Consider the following 27042-nt stretch of genomic DNA (forward strand, 5'->3'; position numbering starts at 1 on the left):
GGCGCAAGTTCCAATTCTTCTCCAATGAGTTCATACCCTATCTCAGCCACCGTCAATGTATCTGTCCAACCCTACCAGCGAAGCTGTTGAAAGCCGCTATATATACTTCACATTATCGCCGCTATTACCCTACTCCGATAAAGACTAGGTTTTAGTTGGTCTTAATTTAAATATCAATTATCATTGTTGGTTTTGTGTTGTTTTGATTCTTCACAACATGAATCATCATCAGAGATCAGGTCACTCTACCTCAGCTCCCTTCGAATCAGATACACGCTCTCATTCATCTCCAACATACTCGTCCTCAATTTACTCGTCCCCTATCGCTATTTCCCCATCTGGGCCTCAAGGAGGAGGATTCCATCATGGGTTAGGAATCACAGGCTGCGAGACCGAGTATGAAATCGACCAACTGGTTAACGTCCCGCCTATGCCGTCGCAGCTAATACAAGAAACGCCTACCTTCGAAGTATCTTATGATGATTATACCAACGACAACGGCCTATACTATCCCACATACAACACACCTCCAAATATCACCCAGGACTCCTTCAATCTCTACAGCCCTATATCCATGAGCGCGTCCACCAGTTACAACTCGGCAATGGAACTTGCCCCAGGCCAAGACACCTTCTCGGGAATGTCTAGTGTGTGGATGAATACATCTTGCTCGGTCCCGACAACGCCGCTAGAAGTGTTGCCCATCACGTTAGGCAACGGAACGAGCGGACAGTGGCCTCGGAGTACGTTTGCGGATGCGTCAATGCCCCTCACGCTGCCTCTGTTGCCAGTCACCGATCTCAACGGTTTCACCACTGTATCCTACATCGGGGCTACGGGAGAAGAAATGGAATTTGGCGGCTATAGACAAAACATCAACGTCGGACAGGATGTTGCCCAGCCCCAGGCTCCTCCCCCCAGTACAAAAGCCGCAGAGCCTGCGCCTAAGATCAGAAGAAGAAGAAGCCGTGACTCAATTGTCAAAGCTGTTTCTGCTAGTGGCCTGGAATGCCCTATATGCGGTCACATTTTCACCAGACGCTCCAATTGCAAGGAGCATCAAAAGATGCACAACCCCGATTGGAAAAGAAATCATTGCTGCGAGGAGTGCCCCAAATCCTTTGGAAGAAGCTCAGATCTCAGGAGACACTTTAATACTGTGAGTGGAGTGATATATGATGGTGTATGGCTCAAGAGCGGTTATTTACGCGAGTCTTAGGTCCATCTCAAACTTCACAAATATTGCTGCGACATGTGTGACAGGAGTTTCACCCGTCAAGATTCCTTGACCAGGTAAGAGGACACATTTTCATCCAAGAGATGTGTTTCCTAACATCATCTGGCTGTACAGACACGAATGCGAAGGAACTAGATCTTCCCAAAGTGGCCCAGTCGATCTACCTTTGCTTGCGCCCAAATCGGACAAAAGCATGCCAAACCATAGCCGCCGAAATTCCAAAAATTGATGAATACACGATGAAGACTGAATGTTTATTTGGGTGGAAAGCTGTCCGTTTTTGGCTATTGCCACATTTTTGGGAGGTCTGTTTTCATACTTTTATCATTTTGAACTTGTTTGCCATTGTAAATTTGCTGGTCAGAGCCATCTCATATCTGCTTTCATTTCCTTGACTACAGCATGACACAACATGACCTTTTTGGGGATCATGTATCTCAGCATATCGTGTGAAGACCCTTTCATTTCCTTGGCGTTGAGCATTGAACATTGTATTGCGATGCAATTTTGGGTTGGATGTTTGAAATAACCACAGAAGGCTTTCATATTGGTCTCAATGTCACATTGACATAACAATGTTTTTCGGTTATATTTCGGCATATCTCATAGATCAAGTCTCGAATGTGATATTATTTGCATACTTCTCTCTGACGCGCGGGTATTATCAACCATTCAATGTCACAGTTTTGGCATTAAGATTGGTACTTTGTTTTATGTTCCTACAATAGGATCAGGGATTGACTATACAGTAAGTCACTTACATTATAAAGTACAAAGTACATAGATACTTCACCATAAACTAGATATATATAATGTAGCCATGGTTACACTTACAATGATAGACGTCACCTGACAAACACCGCGAGAGAGAGAGAGATTACCGCGTGGAAATTACAAGTGACGAATAACCAAACAAAAGCAGAAGAACGGAAAATAACAGGAATCACTGAAATACCCCGACGAAAAGCACCGAGGCCCGTTGAGAAGATGTCGACTCTTGCCGCGCTCCACTTAGGAGAACGCCGAATCACACGCTAAAGCCAAGCGAGGGATCTTCGACAAAACGAAAAGGAACTGATTTGAAATAACTCTAACCCCTTAGTCTCTCGCGGAGACAGAGCCGATAAAAAGGAGGCTCCTCTTCTTACACTAATGTTGCAAATCTTTCCCGTGCACGTTCATAAGTGCGCAGAGAAATAGAGAGTGAACGAAGGGAAGGAAGGGGCAAAACAAGATCTAACGCCCATGCAGGCCATGTCTTACTCTACTTCGCCTTGACCTCTTATGTAATTTATTTAATCTCTGCTCGGTCGCAAGCCGAAAACCCCTGGAGATAATATTCACGTCTACATATAACTATATATTTGTAAGCAATCAATCGCTCTCGCTGCTTCTTCTTTTTAGCTTTGCCTTGACTGCATCATTATTGTTCAAAGTTCCAACAAGAACCTGGTCATCTCCACTTCTAGAGCTTCAAGCTATTTGTCTTAAGTGGAGGTTTAATTTTAGAAGAAGCGATTTGGAATTATACTTTTATTGCAGCCGCGGAAGAGACAACGCGTCTGTTCGCCTATCTCCAGTCCGGGCCACGTTGATCTCCATAACTATACAACCGTACTCCGTCTACTCCGTATGGCTGCCCGAAGAGTGATCACTTCCTCATCGGAGTGACCGGCATATTCCTGAATAGAATTTTTCACAAGTGGGCCCGAATTAGGATATTTTCTCCCGGTTCCAATAGCCCGGGAGTCGAGTCCCCTCGCAATTGATGCACTGTTTAACCCGAAATATCCGTTTCCCAAATGTCATGACAGGCACAGTCTTATAGCACGGCATAGTTGCTCATTTGCTGACGGGCGTTTTGCCACATCCTCACGACTGCCAACATGTAGATCACCCCATGGAAAGATTGGGAGCTATGGCCTCAAACTACTCCGTAGACCCATCCCTCAATAATGTTGCCGAATAAGACACCATGCCGATCTCCGCGCGAATAACTAGGGGTTAAACCAGTAACAAAAACAAGGCCATCCTTGTTCCACTTCCTTCCTCGTTGTCTTGTGACCGGGGGGGGGATCCCCAATTTCAGATGGGCTATCACAATTTCAATATACGCATTTTTTACTTGATCGGGTCAAACCATTACCCGTACCAGCGCCACTAACTTGAAAGCCGCCCTAGTGCTAACGGTCTTGCAATAGATACACGCCTACTCCGTACATTGCACGCTGCTGCCTGGCCATATGGACTGATCATATCGACACTCCGTGTCCAGCTAGCCCCTGAGAGCAGAAGCCGGAGACAAGTCGTAAAAAGCGGGGATATTCACCTTGGCATCCTCAATGCATGTTAGTCCATCGAGATCGACATGCAGGATGAGACAATCTTGATAATCGGCCAGCCCAATGAACGTCACCTGAAACAGACTCAGGAGCTACAATATTGTACAATGGAAAATATGTAGGGCCCATTATGGGACTATTGTGTGTAGTATTGAGATCTTGACTAGATTGCAGACTTGATTGGAAGATTTGGCGTGTGATATTGTTCGATCACCCACATCACACGAATCACCATCACACTCACGACTCATCATACAGCAGTTTGGGTACTCTGGTTCCCCGTACTTATATATTATACAATATTCATACAATTCTGCTTGAATGCTATAGTGCACAGAAGTGAGCATTCCTACGGAGTACTTGATTCTAAGTCCCAGATTGAACGATCTGAAACTTGCCGAAGGGAGTAGATATGCCAAGAAAAGTGGACGAATCCAAGCATGGTTCAAGCTCTAGAAAAATACATAAGGTCAAAGCCAAGCTTCGATTAAGTTTGCCTAGCTCGGTGCGTTTAGAAATTTCCCCTTTCCAAGCTCAATACTTCATTGACATAGCCCTAGAGTCATCTCTGTGGAATAAGCACTTGCCAATGAAGGGTCATTTGATCGCGTGGAAGGGGGGGGGGGGGGGATTCATATTCGTTTTATTCCAGATTTCAGACATGACAAGGTAAATACAGACGGAAACTAAAACCTAAACTAACAAAATCGTATGTCTAGCAGATTTAGGCTTGGAGATCCTTCAATATCCTTATGCTTTGTTGTGAAACGACTACTCGATAGAGCTTCATCATCGAGAGAAACCTCCGCAACACATCCGAAACCTGGGAATATATTGGCCAAGGCACATGCTTTTATTCTACTCCTCAAGCCTTTAAAGACTTTGCCTCAACAGGGGTTACCTCAGCAGTATTTAAGGAGCCATCTTCAGTCTCTTCTGCCTCGTGGGTGAGGCTCCTGCTATATCACAAATTAGCATTAGGCGATTTATCCAAAGCTAGGTCACACTCTAAACCGACCTTTTGCTTAATTTCTCCTTCTGATGCAGGAACCGAATGATAAATGTGAAGACAATTAAGAGAATGGACAGAATAGTCACGGTGATGTACCCTTTTTGATACTTAGGCGCATCGACCTGCTGCCATACAATAAGAGGCAGCCAAGCCTGGAAGACATAAGCCATCTCATTCATGCTTCCAATGACCAGCGATCGCTCTTCGTTGTCGTCAGAGCAAATCTCATGAGCCCAGCTGTGACAACCGTCAGAAAATTTAGAAGTGTTGTTTGAGGAGGCTTGACTTACGCCATAAGTAGACCACTTAGCCCGTATCCGGCTCCACTCATAATAAAGCATGTCCATTTCCATCCCATTGGAATATCCCATATTGCGAGGGAAACATAACTTATTATATTTACGCACTGTAATATGTTAGGTTCTGCATATCTTGTTATAGGGACATTGAACTCACGGCGCCAAACACAATTGGAGGCCAGCGACGTCCTTTAAGAACAGTATCTGATATCCACGCATAAGCGAGAGTTGTTGCAACCTGGACTGCAGGGGTTGTCGTTGGCATAGTGTTGATTTGGCTGATGGAATAGACAGGATCTTTTGAATCTTTGAGGAACCTGATGGAGAATTAGAGAAACCTTGCAGATTCTTTCTTAGCGCTGTTACTCACTGTTGGAAGACGGGCTGGCTTCCGGCGGCACCATTGTTGAAGCATCTGAAAGGAATTAGCAACCATTCTTTTTTTTTTCTAGGCCTGTGGGCTTACATGTAAAGTATGGTCAGAAGATAGATGTGCCAGGAAGTAAAGATTTTCTTCAGCTTCGACTTTGTGTATGGCTCTCTGTTTCTTCTTCCTTCCAAAGCCATCCGTTTTTGAGCCAGTTGTACCTCCTATTTTGAAGGTCAATATGTGCATAGAATTCTAGGGATCAGAAAGGAGGATTTTACCTGCTCGCTCAAATACCAAGGATTGGAGATCTCAGGTACATCAGGAAGAACAAAGAATCCACTTATAGCCACTGGCAGTGAAATGACACCATCAATAATGAAAAGCCTTTGCAAAGTTATTAGCATTCACTCTATTCACGAGGTTGAGAGATCATGCTTACCACTGCCAACCCTTGAAGCCCCCACGTCCTCCGAGTTTAAATACCGCATCCATAAGGTAACCGGAGAACATACTGGCAATTCCACTGCTTGTATGGAATATACATGATCGTTTCGCGAGCTCGTCCTTTCGGTACCATGATCCGATGATGTATTGCATTCCAGGGTAGAAAGTACTTTCAGCGAGTCCTGTTATCGCATAAAGTTAGAAATCAGTACTATAAGACCTAATGTTCGTACGTTTGCATACCGACAAAGAATCTCAAAACATAGAATTGAGTCGGGGTATTGCATCGGGACAGCGACATTGTAAGAACGGTCCAGAGAAGCTATCAGGGTTAACAAATGACCATCAATAGCAAGAGAACCATCTTACCTCCATGGTTGGAATCCAGTATCGTGGCTTTATACGTGTCAATAGGATATTGCTAGGAATTTCTCCAATAACGTATCCGACGGTCCAGCATGTTTGCATATAGTTGAGTTGGTTGCCGTACATGCCCAAATCTTCCTTCCTGTACATAAGCTGTCAATATCAAAATTTCACATTAAAACACAAAGTAGCAATTCATACATCCCAGAGACAAAGGCATTGTTGATATTGATTTGATCCAGGTATTTGATAAAATATCCTAATGATCTAGTTAGGAGTTTTTTGCAAAAAAAAAAAACAAAATCACATTAAAACTTACCCAGCGATGCAAATGTCAAGATAGCTGAATCCAATTTAAACAACAGTTTGCGCTCCTCGGGAGATTTATCAAAAGTATCCCAGATATAGCTGACCCATTTGCGCTTTGGTTCTTTTTGAACCACTTGCGTCGCAAGATCGGCCTCGATTGATTTTGGCGACATAATACCATCCAGTACTGACAGACAAAGAAAGACAGAATTGAGAGCCTACGAAACATTCTTATAGCTCCGGAAGAATCATTAAGTCTACGTTTCGGACATGCTGGAATGCTAGTTCCGAACCCGAGAATGCTATCAGATCTGGCGATGATTGACGGGCTGACATCCCAAAGGCCTGCGACTCGACGCGTTAGTTTCTTCGAGAAAAAACTTGTCAGCTTGAAAGCGGAGACATAGTCAGTTTCATGCTGGGTAAATCAAGCTTTACGGGTACGACGAGAGGAGTTTCTGGCTAACCGTCGAATGACAAGTCAACTTGCGCAATTCCCGTGAGAATGTTCAACATTTATTGAGATAGCTGATGCACCGGAGTTTTGCCGACATAATATGATTTGCTGAGTTGGTAAGTTGTTGGTGTCATATCGCACTAGGAATTCACCATTTGTGCTATTGAAGCTCGTCATGCGCATTGACGATGGTGTCACCAAAACTAAAGTACAAGTTACATGTTGTTCATGTTGGGTACTAAAGTATTGTGTTTACATTGCAAGCTCAACTATACTTATAGATATATACATTGTATATCAAATCGGAGGGTTTTGGTGGTTTACATCTACGTAAGGCCCATTGGGGTTTTCATATTGATGACGGATATTATTCTCTAGACTAGCTAGTTCATCACACGATAAAATGATCAAAACTACAATTGGAGACAAATAGGTCCATACTGCGACCCTATTGAGACCTATGGCAGACTCAATTGTAGAACAATTATACCAAATGTCATAGGTGGTTTATCTGTACTGGATTACTCCAACCGAAGGAGATCAGACAATTTCTCTAGCTCTGCAACCTCCTCAGGGCCCAAAAGACCCAACTTCTCCCGCCGGGTAGGTGCATTGGGATCAAAGAAAGGCTTCTCAGCGAGCGAAGTCACCCGCGTTCCATGTCTAGGCTGAGATCCCTCATAGTCCCAGCTGGCATTGTGGATAGTGATCCTACACATGGTGAGTATACTTTCATGCCATGGATCTATGAAAATTAACTCACCGATTATCCCACAACGCACTCGTGCGAGGAGTCCATTTGAACCGGACCTGGATATCAGGATTTTTCTCATAAACATCATACAAGTATCCCAGGATCACATCGCTCTCGGCTTTATCAAGCCCAACGATGCGCACCGTCATTGCCCGGTTTACCCACAGTGCTTTCCAGCCTGTAGCCGGGTGAACACGGACGATAGGATGCTCCCGTTCCACGTATTTTGGTCCATCTTCTGGATTCTTGCGGTCCAGGTAGGGGTGAGCCGAGCGGTATATAGCAGTTCGGCCATCGATCAGTTTGCGGAATAGTGGTGACAGCTTCTCGTATGCCGCGTACCCGCTCGCCCAGAGGGTATCTCCTCCGACTGTGGGCACGGTGTCGTTATGCAGATGCGTTACTCCTGCGGGCTGTCTTTCGTGCACAAGATCGCTGTGCCATCGTGATGCTCCGCCCGGTCGACGAAAGCTTGCTGGGTTCTCGGATGCTTGCAATGCTGGCCACATTACGCTCACGCCAGGGACGCCGGGCACTTGAGGAACTTGAGGCTTGACGGTCATAGTTGGCGTTTGATAATTTGATGAGATTGGAGAAAACCTACATGGACCTCGATTTCTCCAAACCATTCTCCTAATTCTTTCTGCTGTTGGGGGGTGATATCTTGGTCTCGGAAGAAGACAACGCTTCGCTCGGCAATCAACAAACCCAATTCATCTTTTTGCTGATCTGTTAGATCCTTCAGTTGCAAACCGACAATCTCAGTTCCAATGTGTCTAGTCAATGGGATTACATTTGTCGCGGCGGACAAAAGTGCTTTTTTCTCGGGGTCGGCTCGGCTGCCGGGGTCTATATGGAGACGATCGTAGTTTCGGACATTATATACGTCATCAAGGTAAAGAGGACGAGAAGGACGATACGGATAGCCTTCGCTGAGATTAATGCCGGCTTTTTCTAGACGTTCACGTGCAGGCTCAGGAAGACCAAGTGTGTCCTTCCTCGGCGCTGCAACGTCGACGATGCGTGGATCAATAGGAGCGGGAGCCATAGTACTATTCTGTTGATATATCTGACACTTGCTGAATTCTGACTTTAATGGGGTTCTTGAATACGGCTGCTATATACTCAAGGATGTTAGAAATCTCGATTTATGTTGCACCAAGCACATCATCGCCATGACACATTACGCCTTCTGCGGGCGCAGTTTATCTCCGAGAGTTGAACCATTCTGCTCCTGATTCAATCCCAACCCCTCTCTTTTATCCAGTCAGATCTTGTCAATTCGATGCATCTTGCCATATCTAAGTGTTTAAGCGGGGAAACTGGTCTCACAATTCGCCCTTGATATTACGATCGCAGAGCATTTCTAAGCAACATTTGCTCTATCATTTGCCGTCTCTTCCGGTAGGCTACCTTTGAAGCTATCTTGAGATAGCGGGCAATTGCGAAATATTGAGCTGTTGTTTCGTTGCCTCGGGTAATGGTCCATGAATGTGGACTACAGGGTCGACCTCTAATAAGAGGAGCTAAACCACTCTTCCTCCATATTGATATTTTCATTTAAAACCATGAGTGACAAGTCTGGTCGAGTTGCTGTCATCGGGGCTGGTATTAGTGGGGTGGTTACTGCCGGACATCTTCTGGCTGCTGGCCTCCAAGTGACGGTTTTTGAGAGAAGCAATGCAGCTGGAGGAGTGTGGTAAGACTGAACCCTGACTATTTCTCCAGCGACCTTTTGAAACAGTAAATTAACTCAACCTAGGCTTTACGACAAGCGCACGCCAATTGAAGCCCAATATCCATCTCCTAAACCGACTGCATCGCAGGAGTATGTGAAAGATGACAGAGAAGGCAAGGAAAGAAAGATATTGCTCCATGCGCCCCCAGGGTAAGCTTGATGTAAAGTTGTTCTAAGCGTTGATAGTGCTTACAATAGCTAGGCCTTGCTACGAAAGTCTCACCAATAACGTCTCGACTCCATTACTTGAGACAAAGCTCAATACTTGGCCCGAAGGAACTGGGCCCTACGTGAGACATTATGTCCTCAAGGATTATATCCAGGATACATCCAAAAAGGCCGGTGTCGACGATGTCACCAAGTTTGGTGCTCGAGTTGATCGAGTTTACAAGGATGGTTCGACATGGACCGTCGAGTGGAGTACGCTGAACGACTCAGACCAAGACCTTGTTGAGAAGCAGGAGTCTGAGGTATGTTCTGGTTTCGGTATCACTCAAATAAATGACATTTTTTCTGACTGGATTGTAGACATTTGACTCGGTGATTGTGGCTTCGGGGCATTATCATACGCCTCTTGTCCCAGACATTCGGGGCCTGGCCGAAGCAAAGATTCAGTGGCCTGCGAAGATCTTCCATTCCAAGTCCTTCAGAAAATCAGAAGGATTCGAAGGAAAGGTACAAATGTGTGATCTCCAGTATTTGCAGTTGGCTGACTTAATTCCAGAATGTACTTCTGATTGGAGGAGGTGTGTCTGCCCTCGACATAGCCAAGGAGATCAGTATCACCGCAAACAAAGTCTATCAAAGCACCCGAAATGGCGCTTTTGACCTCCCTGAGAGCGCACTCCCCCCGAACGCCACAAGGATTGGCGAGATTGGAGAGTTCAAAATCTCTACATCGACTGCTTCAAATGAACACTTGCCTTTAACCGCGCACCTCAAATCCGGAGAGTCGTTCGGTGAATTTGACACGATCATTCTCTGCACAGGATACCAGATGGCCCTCCCATTCCTTGACGAATTCAACGATCATAGTGTGTCAGCCACCGAGGCCAATGACAGAGTACTTGTAACGGACGGCACTCAAGTCCACAACTTGCATGAAGACATTTTCTATATCCCTGACCCCACACTCGCCTTTGTCGGCATTCCCTTCTATACAGCGACATTCTCGTTGTTCGAATTTCAAGCTATCGCGGTGGCAGCTTTTCTCTCTGGAGTTTCGCAGCTTCCATCTACCGAGGATTTGCGTGCAGAGTATGTGGATCGCGTGAAAACCAAGGGCCATGGACGAAGCTTCCATTCGCTCAAGGAGCAAGAACAACCGTATGTCAAAAAGTTGATCGGATGGGTCAACGCTGGTAGAGTTGAAAATGGTCTACCTTTGATCGAGGGTCATACTGAGGCGTGGGTTCAAGAAAGGGTAGCTTTGGGTGAAAGACTCAAATTGATACTTGCAGGGCAGCTTCCGCGGGCAGATGTGTTCAAAAGCCCGGCAGAAGTACAAGTTTCGGCCTGAAGCTTTTCAAGTTAGATGTACAGAATTCCCGTCTTTTTCTATTACAATAGATATCCTCTATCTTTGGATGAAGTTCCGAGGTACATTACCGATCGCGATTTGCCACGCTATAAAGTCAAAGTGATAAGGAGAAAATTTTAATTGCTTGTATGCAGTTCGTACATGGACGAGAACACAAGTTGCCACTGTCAGCTTTGTAGACTTTGCACTCCATCAGCTTCACACGTATTTAACCTGGCTGCTATCCACCTTCGCAGTTTTCTTTCATCCCTATGATACACATTGAAATCAACAGGACCAAGGTGCACAATTGCAATATCAATTTTGAAAGCAAACGTTTCAATCAAGCACAATTGCTAAATTGTGTACTTACAAGATGTCAACAAAGTCGATCATTCGCTGAAGAAAAAGAAGGAAACCTAGAACAGGGCTCTGGGGCAAAACTGCCGATCATTGCCGCCTTGATACCCCTTGATAACCCCAACACTACATTTCTTTTTTATCTCTCCTATTGTTTCACCTGCGCCTATAAATAAAAATGACCGAAACAATCACCGAAACAGTCACTCTTAGCGGTCCGCCTGAAATCACGGCGGACAATGTCGCCATTCTCTTCCCCGAAGTCGATACATCGCTCGCCCGCGAAATCCTCCCCACCGCTCAGAGCAACAGCGCACGCGAGGCTAGCGAGCTTGAAGGGTACGATGAAGAACAAGTCCGCCTGATGGATGAAGTCTGCATTGTTTTGGATAACAATGACCGCCCGATTGGAAGCGCCAGCAAGAAGCTGTGTATGTTGGAGCCCCAGAGTTGCCCCAGAATGTCCCGAATGGCGGGGTTGTGACGGGGGACAATCTGTTTCCAGATGAGACACTGACCGCCACATTTGAACAGGCCACTTGATGACCAACATTGACAAGGGTCTCCTCCACCGCGCGTTCTCTGTTTTCCTTTTCGACTCCAAAAAGCGTCTGCTGCTCCAGCAGCGCGCTACCGAGAAGATCACCTTCCCCGATATGTGGACCAACACCTGCTGCTCACACCCTCTGGGAATTCCTGGTGAGACAGGCTCTGAGCTGGATGCTGCTGTGCTGGGCGTGAAGCGTGCCGCGCAGCGCAAGCTTGACCACGAGCTGGGCATCAAGGCTGAGCAGGTCCCCTTGGACAAGTTCGAGTTCTTCACCAGAATACACTACAAGGCCCCCAGTGATGGCAAGTGGGGTGAGCACGAAGGTAAGTCATTTACATGGCGCAACATATCACCAATTTGATTGGGAGGGTTCTGACAAGTATCAGTGGACTACATCCTCTTCATCCAGGCCGATGTCGACCTGGACCCAAGCCCCAACGAGGTCCGCGACACTACCTATGTGTCGGCCGATGAGCTGAAGGCAATGTTCGAGCAGCCTGGTCTGAAGTTCACTCCCTGGTTCAAGCTCATCTGCAACTCGATGTTGTTTGAATGGTGGAGCCACCTCGGCACCCCTGCCCTGGACAAGTACAAGAACGAACAGGAGATCCGTCGGATGTAAATTGTCGGAAGCATATAGCGCATTTCGGTCTTCTCATTCTCTTGATTATGCATTCCCGACCAAGGCTCCTTTTTTACGTGACTCATGGAGATACCTCATTTGTTTTTGTCTGCTAAATGACTCTCACGAACATATATAATTCGAGTATTTTTCCCTTCCGGTTTACTTTGAACAATTCCACATTCTGAACTATTTGATACTCGGTCATGACAATCTTAGCCACTGAGAGTTTCGTCTTTGATTCAAGACCTAATTCCATTTATACATATGCAAGGAATGTTAAGTACAATGTGCAAATGCCCTATGCCAACGCCAGCGCTAACAAAACACAAAGACAAGCAACTTCTCGCTTCACCGAGCCTTTGGATCGGTCGACAAAAACAAAATGCAACTGCCCAGAATCACGATCCCAACCACCGTAAAGACAACCTGGGTCTTCCACCCACTTTGCACCAAAGCTGCCTTGCGAGCATACTTCATCACGGTGCGCGAGTAATTAGCAAAGCCGTTCGCTAAACAAGTCAAGCTGAGCACCCAAAAGATAATGCCGAGAGGCAAGGCCATGCGCCTCTCCAGGACGGTTGGTTGTTCCCGAAAGTGAAATGAGATAATGATAGCCAATGACACGATGGCCAAATACATAGAGAGACGGAGCCATGAGAGAAAAGTGCGCTCATTGGCGCAGTGGTCGCGAGCATCAGAAGAGCTATTTTCGAAAAGCAGCGCTCCGCAATATGGTCGCGATAGTAGAATATGGCGCTGAGACTCGATGTGCCTTCAAAGATGTTAGAATGTTACCGTCTCGGACAAGGTATGCGGGGCGACTGAGAGGAATTCCAGCCCCGGGTCCAGGAAACTACGGGATTTAGACATGGAACGGTCACATGTGCAGATGTAAAATCCAGAAATTCAACATGTAAGGAGTCAAGCCACACAGCGTGTTTTGTTCCCGGGCTTGCGGGAGAAAGAATCTTGGACGGGCTGACTTACTCTTCCACGAGTACCGGTTTGGAATGTACCAGGTTGATGAGAGGGTTGAAGGGGGGACGAACTGTCCTCGTTTGAGACATGGTGAAACGTTGGCCTGCTCAATAGCTATGTATGGAAGAGGAGAAACACCTGCACACTTGGAGATTCAGTCATGTGATGGTCTATACCGTTTTCGGAATGATGTCAGTGGTTAGACATGAGCACAGTATCCAGGTGTTTTGATGCACCTGACAACATTTAAATATTATCCAACGAATGTATTTCTTCGACACCTTCTTGGCGTTCTATTTCCGCTTTGATGCTCAGACTTGCCGCTTTTTGCTCAATGAGTACAAATGAGCACGATCCTTGATTCGAGTGTGTAGCAATCTTGAGGGATTCTTCATACATACAAAATATGGATGTAGGTAAATATGCCGTTTATTAGGGCTGTAACCAATGCTGATATAATGTTATACAAACGAGCATATATATTGTAGTAGTAACATTATGAGGAGAGACCTCAGGATGATGGATTGATCTATGATATTTGAGGGAAAAGCTCCATATCTACAGCTCGGGAGGCATGTCAAAGATGTAGTAAGCCAATGCACAAACCTTGGAGCAAGTCAACGCATAAATAAGCCAACGCTGTTGTATTCGTTACAATTCCTTAAGCTGACAACCTAGCTAAAGGAGATGCGAAGCCCACCACAGCGGCGGCAGGACCAATATACGCAAGTCCTATCTGGGAGGAAATCTGTTATGTAGGGTGACATTGAGTATACACCCTTGGAATAATATACGGACTACCTTTGAAAAGATCTGCCAACTTCCAGGTTCGTGGCTAGAAGATCATCTTACTGGATCCGCATCGAGCTTCCTTGTGGGGTCATAGTGCGGGGACCAAAGAGCGAATGACTGTGCATTTGGAGATGCGTATTTAATATATTATCGTACCTAATAGCGATAGTTACTAAGTAGAAATCATACGTTGACTCATAACCCTTGCTTTGTCCTCCTTCGTCGTACGATCTAGTTATGTACATCTACATGTATCTACCTATGTATGTATGTGCAGACATCCAAAATCCATCAGAACGAGTGTGTATTTTTACCTGGCAGTGGAAAATACTGATGTTGGAAGCGGAGTAGAATTTTGCGGCCAGGGTGTTTTGCTCTCGCTTGCTAAGAACAGTTGGTAAATAGATCCCGCGGCTTATCATTTATTTCATACTGGCCACAAATATAGTCCCTCCTTGGAGACATATCTGTATTACAAATACGCTATCTCCGCAACCAGCTTGGAGCCGTCTTTTTTTACTTTTCTTCTCTCTCCTAGGCATCTCCGTGAAGCCCTGGTTCCACCGTAGAATTCAAAGCAGCACTCTTGCTTTGAACAATGCAGTTTGCCACCAAACAGCCTTAGACTCATCAAGCTCTTATCATGGGTCCCCGAAACATCCGCTCGGATTCCGAGCATCAAAGCCCATTCAGCCGGTCATTTGCCTCCAGCTCGCCTATTGCCGCATCAGCTATTGCCCGCGACCTGGAAAACTACAGCGACGACGATCAAACTCGGACCGATGAAGCTTCCGACAGCTCCACGGCCCGCCCGCCCGGCAGCTACACCAGCACGCTCACCCGCTCTTTAGCAGGGTCATATCGCCGTCCTAGCAATTTTACCTCCATAAGCCATGCGACCATAATACCCTGGGCTGGCGAACAGCAAGTGCTGTCCAAAAGTGAGCGCCAGCAAGCCATCGAAGAAGAACGCCACCTGTTGAGCGATAACCATGTTATCTCGCCTGAGCATGCGCATGGCAAATCGCACGGCCTTCAGCGTAAAGTGAGCGGGCTGTTATCTGCCGCTATCGGACAAGGACCTTCATCCCGACGTGCGAGTCGATCTTCGCAACCGGGAAGCAGAGTCCGAGAGGCGGACACGGCAAGCGAAACGACTGCTCTGCTTGGTGAAGCTGCTTCTGAATCTGGCAGTGAGATGGGCTCGGAAGAGATTGATCGGAAATGGGACGAAGCCGTCGCGGCAGGTCTGATTCAGACCACTTGGCAGCGCGAAGCCAAGGTTATTGTGAGATACTCGTTGCCCCTGATGGTGACTTTCCTACTGCAGTATTCTTTGACTGTAGCGAGTATTTTTACCATTGGCCATTTGGGAAAAGAGGAGCTTGGAGCGGTTAGTCTTGCGAGTATGACTGTGACCATTACCGGAAACGCAGTGTACTCTGGTTTGGCGACTAGCTTGGATACGCTCTGCTCACAGGCATATGGATCTGGGAAGAGGAAGCTAGTGGGACTGCAGATGTTGCGGATGGTGTATTTCCTTTTGCTTGTCACCATTCCTATTATGGTTCTTTGGTACTTTTCCGAGCATATCCTTGCCAAGATTGTGCCTGAAAAAGAGGTTGCCAAAATGGCCGGTCTTTATTTGAAGGTTGCTCTTTTGGGAACACCTGGGTTTGCTTGCTTCGAGAGCGGCAAGCGATATCTTCAGGCCCAGGGTGTGTTTTCAGCATCTCTGTATGTCCTGATCTTCTGTGCGCCACTGAATGCCTTCCTCAACTGGTTCTTCGTTTGGGTGAGTACTTACACACTTCGTGAACGAAAAGAATACTGACGAATATGGCAGAAACTTCAATGGGGATTCATTGGAGCCCCGATCGCCGTGGTGATCACAGAGAATCTACTTCCGATCTGCCTATTTATCTACGTCTATTTCTTCGTAGGATCCGAGTGCTGGTGCGGTTTCAGCAGACGAGCATTCGAGAACTGGGGCCCAATGATCCGACTAGCTCTCCCAGGGCTGATCATGGTGGAGGCAGAGTGTCTAGCATTCGAAATCCTGACACTCGCATCCAGCTACCTCGGCACGTCCGCACTAGCAGCGCAGTCCATTCTCGCAACAATCTCGAGCATCACCTGGCAGATCCCATTCCCACTTTCCATCGCGGGTAGCACGCGAATAGCAAACTTGATCGGGGCCACCCTGGTCGATGCCGCCAAGACCTCAGCAAAAGTCAGTTTCTGCGGAGCCGCCATCGTCGGGCTATTTAACATGGTTGTTCTGTCGACGTTGCGCTCGTATATCCCCAGACTTTTCAGCTCCGACCCTGAAGTCGTGGAGATGGTAGCACAGGTTCTTCCGCTCTGTGCGGCCTTCCAGCTCTTCGATGCCTTGGCAGCTAATTGCAACGGTATTCTTCGTGGTCTTGGTCGCCAGGAAGTGGGTGGCTACGTTCAGCTCTTCCTTTACTATGTGATTGCCATGCCGCTCAGCATGGGTACGACGTTTGCTCTGGGTTGGGGCGTCATGGGTCTTTGGACTGGCGTGGCTCTTGCCCTCGGACTTGTTTCTCTCATCGAGGGTATTTTCATCTGCCGCGCTAATTGGGATCGTTCCGTCCAGGATGCTGTTCGGAGGAATGAGCTGACTTGATTTGGCTCGTTCTACATCCACGGATGAATAAATGTGCTTACATGACTTGATGGACCAAAAGTTTGCGTAATTTATTATGTAAGTACATGTGGTGGTTCTGTACATTTTGCATTCAGCGTCATCGGTGGCTTGGTGATTTCAGTGTCTAGCTTTTTTCCAACCATATGTTTTATGAAGATTGCAGAGAAATAGAGCATGTGTTCCCTTGGTATGCAGTAACAAATCATGATATCATTGGAGCCTAAATATGAATTTTACCAAACGCAAACAACACCCTCATCCTCTAGTACTCCAGAATAGCCCATGTCTGCTCATCCATAGTGGAGAAGATCACACCAGCACCAAGCAATTCATCACCACCCTTCGAAACCTCAGTAGCAGGCATGTTCAACTTGGACGCAATAACCTGCAAGTGCAGACCAGTATCATCTTGCGGCTCAGTCTTGAGCAAGTTATAAATCTTCTTCGCAACAGGCGACATAGAAGCCAAAGCCTTGTTCTGCCCAGTGCCGTATTCCTCCGCACCACCCATAACCGCATCGCCGCCGGCCCCATTCTCAGGCGCAGCGCCACCAGGCGGGCCGCGCGTAAAGAACAAATGCACAGCGGTAGCCTCGAGGAAATGGCAATTCAACTCGTCGAGATTAGTCAGAGGCCGCACACTATGAGCACCGATGTAGCGCTTGTTTCCGAAAGACTTGATGGAACCAAAGACGCGGGCGTAGCCGTTGAGCTCGAGCTCGCTCTTGCCATCGCCGGGCGCCTTGCCGTCGTCTGTATCCATGTTGTCGGCGGTCGTCGAGTCAACCCATTTCTTGACTTCGATTTCGCCTGTGCCGTCGTCGATTTTGTATGTGACGTTTGTGCTCTGGGAGCTGATGTTGCGGACTTGACCCATGAAGAGGACGTTGGCTACGTCGGCGCTGTCGACCTGGAATGGGGCTTCGGGGTAAGGTTGCGAGGCGTCGAGGATTTGCTTCACTGTCACCGGGCGGAGGGTCTTGTTGTCCCGATCGCCAGTCTGAGTTTTACTAATTAGTATTGTTGTTCTCAAATCTGACGATATCAATGTACCTTTCCACCTGCTGGACTGTTGGTCTCACCGGGCATAAAGCCTCCTCCGCCGCCGCCGCCGCCTCCGTAGCTGCTGTAGTTGCCATCTGGGTGTCATATTAGATTAAGCTGGAGGTGATAGTAAAATTGGGAATGTATACATACCCATGATCTGTGGTGTTGTGTGAAATAAGGAATCAAGGTATTTGGGTAGAGCTTGTCTTGAACACCATTTTACTCAATTGGGAGCGTGTCGAGCGCGTCGCGGGGATCGTGTTCTGCTGTAATAGACCGCCTTCTATAAATTGGACTCGAGCTCTGTTTTTCCTCTTCGGCGTTCTACAATGTAGAGTTGAACAATTGTACCTTTTGCAATATTGATAGTTACACGTGAAAATCAAGAGTTGGTAATGTGTGTAGAATTTATTTCAAGCATCGTATACATGAACTGGCTCAAAACCTGGACAGTTGGTGTATACTTTACATCTACAAACTCTAGCGACACCCTTGAAGTCGATTTGTTATCTTATAACACCTTTTCCATTTGTCTCTAAGTATACATTGAATACTCCCCCATTCCTTTCAATTTTGTACATTCAGTTCAACCATTCTCTACTCGATGCAGCTATACTTTTTGAATATATAGATAGCGTTTGACTTGTTTGCACGCGGACTATTATTGATCCGGACTTCACCGCCTTGATTCTCTCAACTTTTTTTTTTGCGATGGAATGACGGCGAGATAAGCGACTGGACTTTTTTCTTCTGGCGACTGAAGTTTGAGCAGTCGGTGGATTATTTGCGATTTACACTCTTTTTATATCTGCATTTGTTTGTGCTCTTTTCGCCTTCCCCGACCATTGAAGCGACGACCTAATTACCGCTTATCATCGCATTTCCGGCATATCAGTCGAGGCTTTTCACATACCATGTCTCGCCGTGCTGCCTCCCCCGCGGAGTCGGAGAACGAGTTCGACATTACCAGTGCCCTCTTTGAACATGACAGTGACTCCGATGATGCCGTAAAGCCTCCAAAGAAGAAAAACCAAAACCAGAAGCCCGTGCACGAAGATTTTGACTTCCTAGGCGAAGATGACGGCGATGCGGCTTTCATTGCAAACCAGCAAGCGTCTGCCAACCGAAAGGGCTCCAACCTTAAAGGCCGCACGGTGAAGAAGGGTGGTGGTTTTCAGGCAATGGGTTTGAGTGGTTTCCTGCTCAAAGCCATCGCCCGCAAAGGATTCTCCGTGCCCACACCAATTCAGCGAAAGACCATTCCCGTGATTATGGATGACAAGGATGTTGTGGGTATGGCTCGAACCGGTTCCGGAAAGACTGCGTCGTTCGTTATTCCCATGATCGAGAAGCTGAAGAGCCACAGCACTGCTTTCGGTGCACGTGCTCTCATCATGTCCCCATCTCGTGAATTGGCTTTGCAAACGATGAAAGTTGTGAAGGAAATGGGCAAGGGAACAAACCTGACATCAGTACTCATCATTGGTGGTGACAGTTTGGAAGATCAGTTTGGAATGATGGCCAACAACCCCGATATCATTATCGCAACACCCGGTCGATTCCTGCACTTGAAGGTTGAGATGGAGATGGATTTGTCTAGCATCAAGTATGTCGTCTTCGATGAGGCTGACAGACTGTTCGAAATGGGTTTCGCTGCCCAATTGACCGAGATTTTGCACGGCCTGCCGTCCGCTCGTCAGACTCTCCTTTTCTCTGCTACATTGCCCAAGTCTCTTGTCGAATTTGCCCGCGCTGGTCTGCAAGAACCCAGTCTAATTCGTCTCGACACTGAAAACAAGGTCTCTCCTGACCTACAAAACGCCTTCTTTGGAGTCAAGTCTTCGGACAAGGAAGGTGCCCTGCTATACATTTTGCACGACATTATTAAGATGCCCGTTGGCGAGACAGACATCGGCAGGAGAGTCCGCCAAGAAGCAGAAAACCCGTCGAAGAAGCGCAAGAGATCAGATGTCCGTCGCCCAAGTGGCTTCAAGGAGTCACCTACCAAGCACTCTACCATTGTGTTCGCTGCTACCAAGCACCACGTCGACTACCTTTACTCCCTGCTGGTTGAGGCAGGCTTTGCCACTTCTTACGCCTACGGTTCCCTGGACCAGACCGCACGTAATCAGCATGTCCAAAACTTCCGATCAGGCATCTCGAACATTCTGGTTGTCACTGATGTGGCCGCCCGTGGTATCGATATTCCTGTTCTTGCCAACGTCATCAACTACGACTTCCCCTCACAGCCTAAGATCTTCATTCACCGTGTCGGTCGTACAGCTCGAGCTGGCCAAAAGGGTTGGAGTTATAGTCTTGTTCGCGACAAGGATTGCCCCTACCTTCTCGATCTTCAACTATTTTTAGGACGCAGACTGGTCATTGGCCGCCAATATGGAACTGAGCTAAACTATGCTGAGGATGTGGCTGTGGGAACATTGCCAAGAGAAGCGATCTCTCGCTCTTGCGAGTGGGTGCAGAAGGTCCTCGACGACGACATGGATATTCTCGGGCAGAAGCAAGTCTCCCAAAAGGGAGAGAAGCTGTACCTACGTACCCGTAACTCGGCATCTGCTGAGAGTGCGAAACGGTCGAAGGAAGTTGTTTCCTCCGAGCACTGGTCCGAGATTCACCCGCTCTTCAACGACGCAGCCAGCGCGATGGAAGTTGAGCGAGAGAGCATGCTGGCCCGCATTGGCGGTTACCGGCCACAAGAAACGATTTTCGAAGCGAACAACCGACGAGGCGGCAAGGTCGCCGATAACGAGGCTGTCGACACCATTCGACGACTCCGCACTGGCGTTGAGAACAGGAGAAAGCGCGCGGATGCCAAGGCAGAGGCTGAGTTATCTGCGCTCGGAATGCCCACTGGCGAGGATGGCCAACCCAGGCCGGATGACGACGATGTTCCCGACCAACCTGGCGACAACATGTCTGAAGCATCCGAAGATGAGCTGGAGGTTACTTTCTCCGCCTACAACTCAAACAAAGCCAACCAAGGAGAAAAGAAAAGCGCCGCGGCAGCATTCCAAAATCCCGACTACTTCATGGGCTACAAACCTCAGCACAACGACATGGCTGAAGACAAGGCATACGGTGTTCACTCCGGTACAAACTCGAACTTTGCCTCCGATTCTCGCAATGCGACCATGGACCTGAACGGTGACGAAGGCAAGCGTGGCTTCGGTGAAGCGCGCTCCGTCATGCGCTGGGACAAGCGTCACAAGAAGTATGTTGCCCGTCAGAACGACGAGGACGGATCCAAGGGCGACCGTCTCGTCCGCGGAGAAAGTGGAGCCAAGATCGCCGCCAGTTTCCGCAGCGGTCGCTTCCAGGCCTGGAAGAAGGGCAAGCGCGTGGAGCGCATGCCTCGCGTTGGTGAAAACGAGACTCCGGCTATGAACGCCACTCAATCCCGCATGGCGACAGGCCGCTTCCGACACACCCAAGACCGGGCACCTAAGCGGGCGGATCCTCTGCGCCGCGACTACGACAAGATGAAGAAGAAGAACGATGCCGCGCGTGAGCGCCAGCATGACAAGCTGGGCGGCGCGGCATACGGCGGCAAGAGCGAGCTTCGGTCTACGGAAGATATTCGCAAGGCACGGAAGCAGCAGCAACAGCGCCGCGACAAGAATGCTCGGCCGGCGAAGAAGAGACGGTGAACGGGGTTCGCAATGAAAAGGGGGGATGGAAAAAGTTGTGTCGCATAGATGTCTATAGTTATTGCAAAGATACCACATTGTCTTCGGATACTTTTTTTTTCTTTTTTGTTTTCCCTACATGTATCCGGGATTTCGGAATCGCCTGAAGCTCACCACATGGAATGTAGGCTGTTGTTCAATTCACCTATACGAAGATGGATTGTAAACCCGGCTACTCGACATTGGAACTCATGCACTGGACCATCACGTTTAAACCCTAGATCGACTCAAGCTCCGAAAATGTGATAACGGCCCAATCACGCCCTAGTGGACTCGGACCTCGTCACTAGCCGTTGGGGAGTTCCAAGAGATAAAATATTGGATTCTAGAGAAAATGCCGAGCAAATGGAGTCTTCTCGAGGTTTATAATCATATAATCACGTATAATGCATATCGTATAACGTACTCCGTACTTCGTATAGCCCACCTATATAATATATACTATAACACTATAATGTAATTATAGCGTTTTAAACGTTGAGGCTAGGAGAATTGTTAGGGATAGTCCCGAATAATCTCCGTATGAACCGAACTATTCAACGCTAATGGCCTCGGGGATTTTCATATTTGACATCTATTTTATATTTTTCAATAAGCAAGTCTAGTGCTCTCCACTTGACTAGCTACTATTTAATTTACTCCTTTATGTTTGTAGTTCGATTACGGAGTAGAGGAACACTATACCGGGAGAGGTAGGAGTATACCTAGAATCTAGGTCATTCAGGTATTCACCTCTTTTTTGGGTAACACGAAAAATAAGAAGCCAAAATTCAACAATATGATTGGCAGATGGAACATTCAGAAAGCAACCAACCAGATGCGTACAGACTATTTAATCCTGCATGAACGGGGTGACAGACCCCTTGCTGCTCCGCGTGCCGTATGTTCCACACCCCTTTTCCCTGAAAGTCGGATGCTGCCGAGTTCTTATGTCTTATGTATTAATCATGTACTGTGATAATAATTGGTGATAATGACTTTTAGTTTGAGGGTAATGTACTCTATGTGTATATTTTATATATCATATTATTGATATATTGTTCAAAGTTATAGTTACAGTTACCGTTACCGTTACCCTCAAATGTAAACCCTAAGTCAATACACTCCAGAGCTAATAATCTCCATGACGTGAGATCAGTGTCTCTGGAATCCTGCAGCTGTCTTGAAGCCAGGGATGGTGATCGTCAGCAATGTGCACGCACACAGAGGCAAAGGGCAATGTGATCGCCCAGACGTAAAAAGAAAGGCTGCAGCCACATCTCTGTCGGGGTCCCCGGAAAATAAAGTAGACACCGAAGGATTCCTCAGTTTCAAGACAAAGAGGGATATTCCCTCCCTTGAGACCTTTTTTTTTTTCTTCTTCCGTTTCCTTGATCTTTTTCCGAGTTTTACAATATTTGTACATGAACAGTTGTACATTCATAAAACCCAAGGATCGTTGGGGTACCACAGAAATTTGACCAAATTTGACCGAGAGACTCGGTATCATTCACGAACTATGTCCAGGGAAAAAATAGGGCACTCTGTGCCTGCAGTTGTCCGAAGTATCAACCCTGTGAGACCTGCCCATCTCTGTAACAGTAACCCCTAGACGGAGCATAAAAGGATGCTCATCGGTCATACAACGATTTGCCGGGGTGGGTCGGAGAATAACGACCGTGGGATTTTCAGAACAAAAGGTTTAACGCGTTTAAACTTGGATACATCAAGGGAGTCCCGGATGTTAGGATTTTAAGGTCTAATATTCGGGTTTGTTATAATAATTAGGACAATTCAGCCGACCTAATCCACATTGGGGACTTTTAGACTCGGTAAAAAAAATAAAACAACGGACCATCACAAAGTCATACGTCGGCAGTCGTGAACAACCTACTTCAGTATACATAAAGTCAAAGGCAAAAGAACAATTGAAGATATTGACCAGGCCGACTGTAACCCAGTAATTTAAGCACTGGGGACATAGACCCCTGTTAATCTATACCATATACCACATATACGGAGGATAGTAGATACTACATTCAATATGTATACATAACTATTGTGGATTATTCAACTATTTACTATTTACTATTTACTATTTCCTATTTAACGATTTAACGATTTAACGATTTAAATAATTCAATAAAAATAAATAATTGGTTCCTATCTATCTGGTAAACAAGTGTTCAGGCTGCGTAAAAAAGTCGAACTATTGGCAATGGCTGCGGGCGCCGACGTCGATCCGTCAATCTTCCCACCTTGACCACCTTGCTTCGGTCCTGATTGGCATACGCCCCTCTCCGAATAGGAAATAACAAAAAGAGGGGGGAAAGAGGGAAACAAAAAAAACAGAACCCTCCTTCGGAATTTGATCCCTTTTTACCGTTTGATCTTCGTGTTACTGACGTTGATTGCAGTTTACAACGTATCAGAAGAAGAGGTTTCATTCAGTATGATGCCTACATACCCTTGAATACCTTTGCCCTTTACTCGATTTGTTCAGTACATTTATTATGCACAAATCGAAATGAAAGAAAGAAACCAAAAAAAAAACGATTGAATGTCTTATTCTTTAATGATCTACCATCACGAAGATCAAGTCTATCAGTTGCTAACTAGCGCCTGCATGGACCACTACTTTTCTCAAGACCCTCTCTTGCCTATCTACCTGTACCTATGCAGGCTCGGTAGTTGGGACTATCGAACGCCTTGTATTGAGGTTTATTCTGTTATTCACATAACTCATCACTTACCTTTCAACTCCTTGGGGCTGTATTTCACTGCGTTTTACAACATTTCACGACGTTTTTACTGGTATAGTTCACTGTTTCTTTCCCCTTTTTCCTAAAATACCCATGGGAACGTGGGACGTGTGATCCAGCGGAGAGGTAAGGCGTGGAGAGGGGGGCTTTGACATTTGTCCTGCACCTTGATCCTAGCTCGATGATCGACCGCCATGCAATAACTTGCCCTGTGGGAAGACATGCGCGGCTATGAGTAACCCTGTGCCCTGCTGTCATGATCTGGAAATCTCCCGCTGATCGATGCAGTCTATTTTCTGACTCCTCCAATAGCGGATCTCTCCACCATTGATTATAAGCTCGGTTGGGTCCTCGGACAGGCTTTGGAGAGCTTGATGACGGCCGGATATTGACATCCTTCCTTTTCCTATTCCTTTTTTCTCTTTTCTCTCTTCTCTCTTTCTACACCGCTGCGCTCTTCTTTTTCAGTCCTTCCCTGTTTGTCTATTCGTCAGAGATGCTGCCCCCAAGCACGGAATCGAAAGCCAGCGGTCCTTTGTGAATTCCGAAGATCTGCTTGGGGTTGAAAGAGGAAAAATATCACCGATTTTTATAAAAAAAGAAAAAGAAAAAAGAAAAGAAAAAAACAAAAGAAGCATTTGCCCCGTGGGCCCTTTCCATTTCCTGCCCGACGCCCGATGCAATCACTCGTGCTTCACCCCCGAGCCTCACTACCTCCCAGTTCGGTCAATTCAACTCGGGCCCAGATCGGCTACCGTTGAATCGATCGTGGTCTCCCAATGCTCGAGGGTGCAGCCCTAGGGCTCATCTTCAACCTATGTCTGGATCTCCAGAACCGGAGCCATCTGCAGAGCCTCTGGGACATCCTTCTCCTGTAGTGGCCGAGCGAGTACCTGTTTCGGAACTGTCGCAAGTGCCGGTCACCGAACCGTTGCGATTGCCGGGATATAACGAGCAGGGACCGCTTTATACTGGATCCCCACGGCCGTTACCAGGACCACCGACATATCCACTCCCGGTACTGGACCCGACTCATCCCACAGGTCGCTCACTGGCACAGAAATCTACCCGACGGACCAAAGCTCATGTAGCATCTGCTTGTGTCAATTGCAAGAAGAAGCATTTGGGATGTGATCCAGCTCGACCTTGTCGAAGATGTGTTCTTGCTGGAAAAGCTGTGAGTTTTTGAAATTTATCTCCATGGCGTGAAAAAGTAAAGGAAATCCGAAAACTAACTGCCAGGGGGAAAACAAAGTCAACATGTGTGGATGTTACGCACAAGAAACGGGGACGACCCCCGTTGAAAGCAGAAGATTCATCTCTAAGATCCTATACCACCCATTTGGATAATTCAACAATCCCAGCTGAGGCCCAACCGACCATGCCCCCGAGGCGGACTGCCATGCATCGGGCCACGTCTTCACGAGAACTGCGGCCCATGACGGATCTACAGGGACTAGGGGATGCAAGCTCGGGTGTCAGAACGCCACATCGGTGGTCAGCTTCAGTATTTCCTCTCACCCGGCCCATGGACCCCTCCCCAACGATGCCGGGGGCTGGGGGTCGACGGCCGTTCTCTTCATCTGGACCATCCTCACATTCAGTGCCGACACATCCACATGCACCCCCGGCATACATGCCCTTGGCCGGCGGATTTAACCCAGCACTCAAAGTAAATGCCATGCCGGGTGGCATGGAGCGACGGTTCCCAACCTATGGGGGCGTTCCAGCACTGCCACCACCAACATCTCCGCCTCAACATCAACCCCCGCCAGTGGGAATGTCCTTTCTTCCATATACTGAAACTCCCAGCACCGCCATCCGCCCGCCAATGGGTGATCCCAGAGTCCCGTTGTCGCCCCATGACCCATATCATGTCGAATCCCCAGTCCGTCTCCCTCCAATCCACCAGGCCACCGCCGGACCTCCACCTCCCCATCACGTTCATCGCCTAAGCGACCCATACCCATCAACATGGACTCTCCCCGGCCGAGAAGACAGCCTCCACGATACCCGTCCTCCTCTCCACAGATCCGCAGGCCCAGCCTTCAACTACTCTCTTCCTCACCAGCGTTCCTCCTCTATAACAAGCGCGAACATGGACCCCACACCCCGCCACCTAGGACCAGTCGAGCTGCCATCTCCGATCCAGATAACAGCAGGCAGCTCACCTTCAATACCTCGAGCCGAGCCCCCCAACGAAGCCGAAGGTGACAGACCCATCAAACGACGTAAGATGGCACTAGACGATATGGTCAACGGGTAACTTTGCCCGCATCTACCAAAATTGACTTTTATACCAATCGGAGGCTGGCGTTCCTCCCTGTATTGTATAATGCTACACAAACCCCGGAAGCAGGGTCTCCGGGGTGTAACCCTGCTCTGAGGAGAACGGCGCGAGCGCCGCGACGAACCGACAGTTTTGTTTTTGTTTTTGATTTTGATTTGCCGCTTAATCTCTACATGTTTTGTGCAGGACATCAAAAGTACATGTTCTCATTTTCCCGGTTTTGATTTTTGGAATACCATTCTGCATTTTATATCATATCCATCTGGCAGCATTTCGGAACTGCCGCAGCGCTGCTGGACATGCAGGTGGCTGGTGAGGGTTTCTTTTGTCGTTTATCTCATTTGTCTGATCTCATTTGTCTGATTCCCCTTCTTGCGAGTTACCCCCTACAGTTTGTGCGCGATTTTTTTGCGAAGACATGGCGCGGCGTTTCG

The 27042-nt window shown here is 47.4% G+C and overlaps 11 protein-coding genes across 11 annotated transcripts; 7 read left to right on the top strand and 4 right to left on the bottom strand.

Annotated features, from left to right (window-relative positions):
* Positions 1-217: 217 nt before the first annotated feature.
* Positions 218-1219, top strand: N7529_002197 (uncharacterized protein; the record flags this gene model as incomplete). The annotated part of the gene is made up of 1 exon (XM_057237725.1): positions 218-1219. The coding sequence occupies one exon, from the start codon at positions 218-220 to the stop codon at positions 1217-1219; it is 1002 nt and encodes a 333-aa protein (XP_057100336.1).
* Positions 1220-4444: 3225 nt separating this feature from the next.
* N7529_002198 (uncharacterized protein) lies at positions 4445-6895 on the bottom strand (the record flags this gene model as incomplete). Its single annotated transcript, XM_057237726.1, has 13 exons — positions 4445-4538; positions 4598-4828; positions 4882-4997; positions 5048-5207; positions 5261-5305; positions 5357-5481; positions 5539-5644; positions 5700-5886; positions 5948-6026; positions 6074-6212; positions 6272-6329; positions 6390-6566; positions 6847-6895. 13 exons carry the CDS (start codon positions 6893-6895, stop codon positions 4445-4447), a joined length of 1566 nt encoding a protein of 521 aa, XP_057100337.1.
* Positions 6896-7357: 462 nt separating this feature from the next.
* On the bottom strand, positions 7358-8638 carry N7529_002199 (TauD/TfdA dioxygenase family protein; the record flags this gene model as incomplete). The annotated part of the gene is made up of 3 exons (XM_057237727.1): positions 7358-7547; positions 7600-8141; positions 8195-8638. The coding sequence occupies 3 exons, from the start codon at positions 8636-8638 to the stop codon at positions 7358-7360; spliced, it is 1176 nt and encodes a 391-aa protein (XP_057100338.1).
* Positions 8639-9158: 520 nt separating this feature from the next.
* Positions 9159-10847, top strand: N7529_002200 (putative FAD dependent oxidoreductase; the record flags this gene model as incomplete). Its single annotated transcript, XM_057237728.1, has 5 exons — positions 9159-9289; positions 9353-9478; positions 9531-9798; positions 9857-10003; positions 10053-10847. 5 exons carry the CDS (start codon positions 9159-9161, stop codon positions 10845-10847), a joined length of 1467 nt encoding a protein of 488 aa, XP_057100339.1.
* Positions 10848-11385: 538 nt separating this feature from the next.
* idi1 (isopentenyl-diphosphate delta-isomerase IDI1) lies at positions 11386-12379 on the top strand (the record flags this gene model as incomplete). Its single annotated transcript, XM_057237729.1, has 3 exons — positions 11386-11638; positions 11742-12080; positions 12144-12379. The coding sequence occupies 3 exons, from the start codon at positions 11386-11388 to the stop codon at positions 12377-12379; spliced, it is 828 nt and encodes a 275-aa protein (XP_057100340.1).
* A 351-nt stretch (positions 12380-12730) lies between these two features.
* On the bottom strand, positions 12731-13449 carry N7529_002202 (DUF202 domain-containing protein; the record flags this gene model as incomplete). The annotated part of the gene is made up of 2 exons (XM_057237730.1): positions 12731-13154; positions 13370-13449. The coding sequence occupies 2 exons, from the start codon at positions 13447-13449 to the stop codon at positions 12731-12733; spliced, it is 504 nt and encodes a 167-aa protein (XP_057100341.1).
* A 1346-nt stretch (positions 13450-14795) lies between these two features.
* Positions 14796-16805, top strand: N7529_002203 (MATE family efflux transporter; the record flags this gene model as incomplete). Its single annotated transcript, XM_057237731.1, has 2 exons — positions 14796-15947; positions 15999-16805. The coding sequence occupies 2 exons, from the start codon at positions 14796-14798 to the stop codon at positions 16803-16805; spliced, it is 1959 nt and encodes a 652-aa protein (XP_057100342.1).
* Positions 16806-17088: 283 nt separating this feature from the next.
* Positions 17089-18027, bottom strand: N7529_002204 (uncharacterized protein; the record flags this gene model as incomplete). Its single annotated transcript, XM_057237732.1, has 3 exons — positions 17089-17826; positions 17880-17965; positions 18024-18027. 3 exons carry the CDS (start codon positions 18025-18027, stop codon positions 17089-17091), a joined length of 828 nt encoding a protein of 275 aa, XP_057100343.1.
* Positions 18028-18787: 760 nt separating this feature from the next.
* On the top strand, positions 18788-21538 carry N7529_002205 (ATP-dependent RNA helicase DBP10; the record flags this gene model as incomplete). The annotated part of the gene is made up of 1 exon (XM_057237733.1): positions 18788-21538. The coding sequence occupies one exon, from the start codon at positions 18788-18790 to the stop codon at positions 21536-21538; it is 2751 nt and encodes a 916-aa protein (XP_057100344.1).
* A 3597-nt stretch (positions 21539-25135) lies between these two features.
* Positions 25136-25507, top strand: N7529_002206 (Zn(II)2Cys6 transcription factor domain-containing protein; the record flags this gene model as incomplete). The annotated part of the gene is made up of 1 exon (XM_057237734.1): positions 25136-25507. One exon carries the CDS (start codon positions 25136-25138, stop codon positions 25505-25507), a length of 372 nt encoding a protein of 123 aa, XP_057100345.1.
* Positions 25508-25699: 192 nt separating this feature from the next.
* On the top strand, positions 25700-26584 carry N7529_002207 (uncharacterized protein; the record flags this gene model as incomplete). Its single annotated transcript, XM_057237735.1, has 1 exon — positions 25700-26584. One exon carries the CDS (start codon positions 25700-25702, stop codon positions 26582-26584), a length of 885 nt encoding a protein of 294 aa, XP_057100346.1.
* Between the last annotated feature and the right edge of the window lie 458 nt (positions 26585-27042).

The sequence above is a fragment of the Penicillium soppii genome, assembly GCF_028829465.1.
Source record: "Penicillium soppii strain IBT 18220 chromosome Unknown utg000003l, whole genome shotgun sequence".
NCBI classification, from domain to species: domain Eukaryota; kingdom Fungi; phylum Ascomycota; class Eurotiomycetes; order Eurotiales; family Aspergillaceae; genus Penicillium; species Penicillium soppii.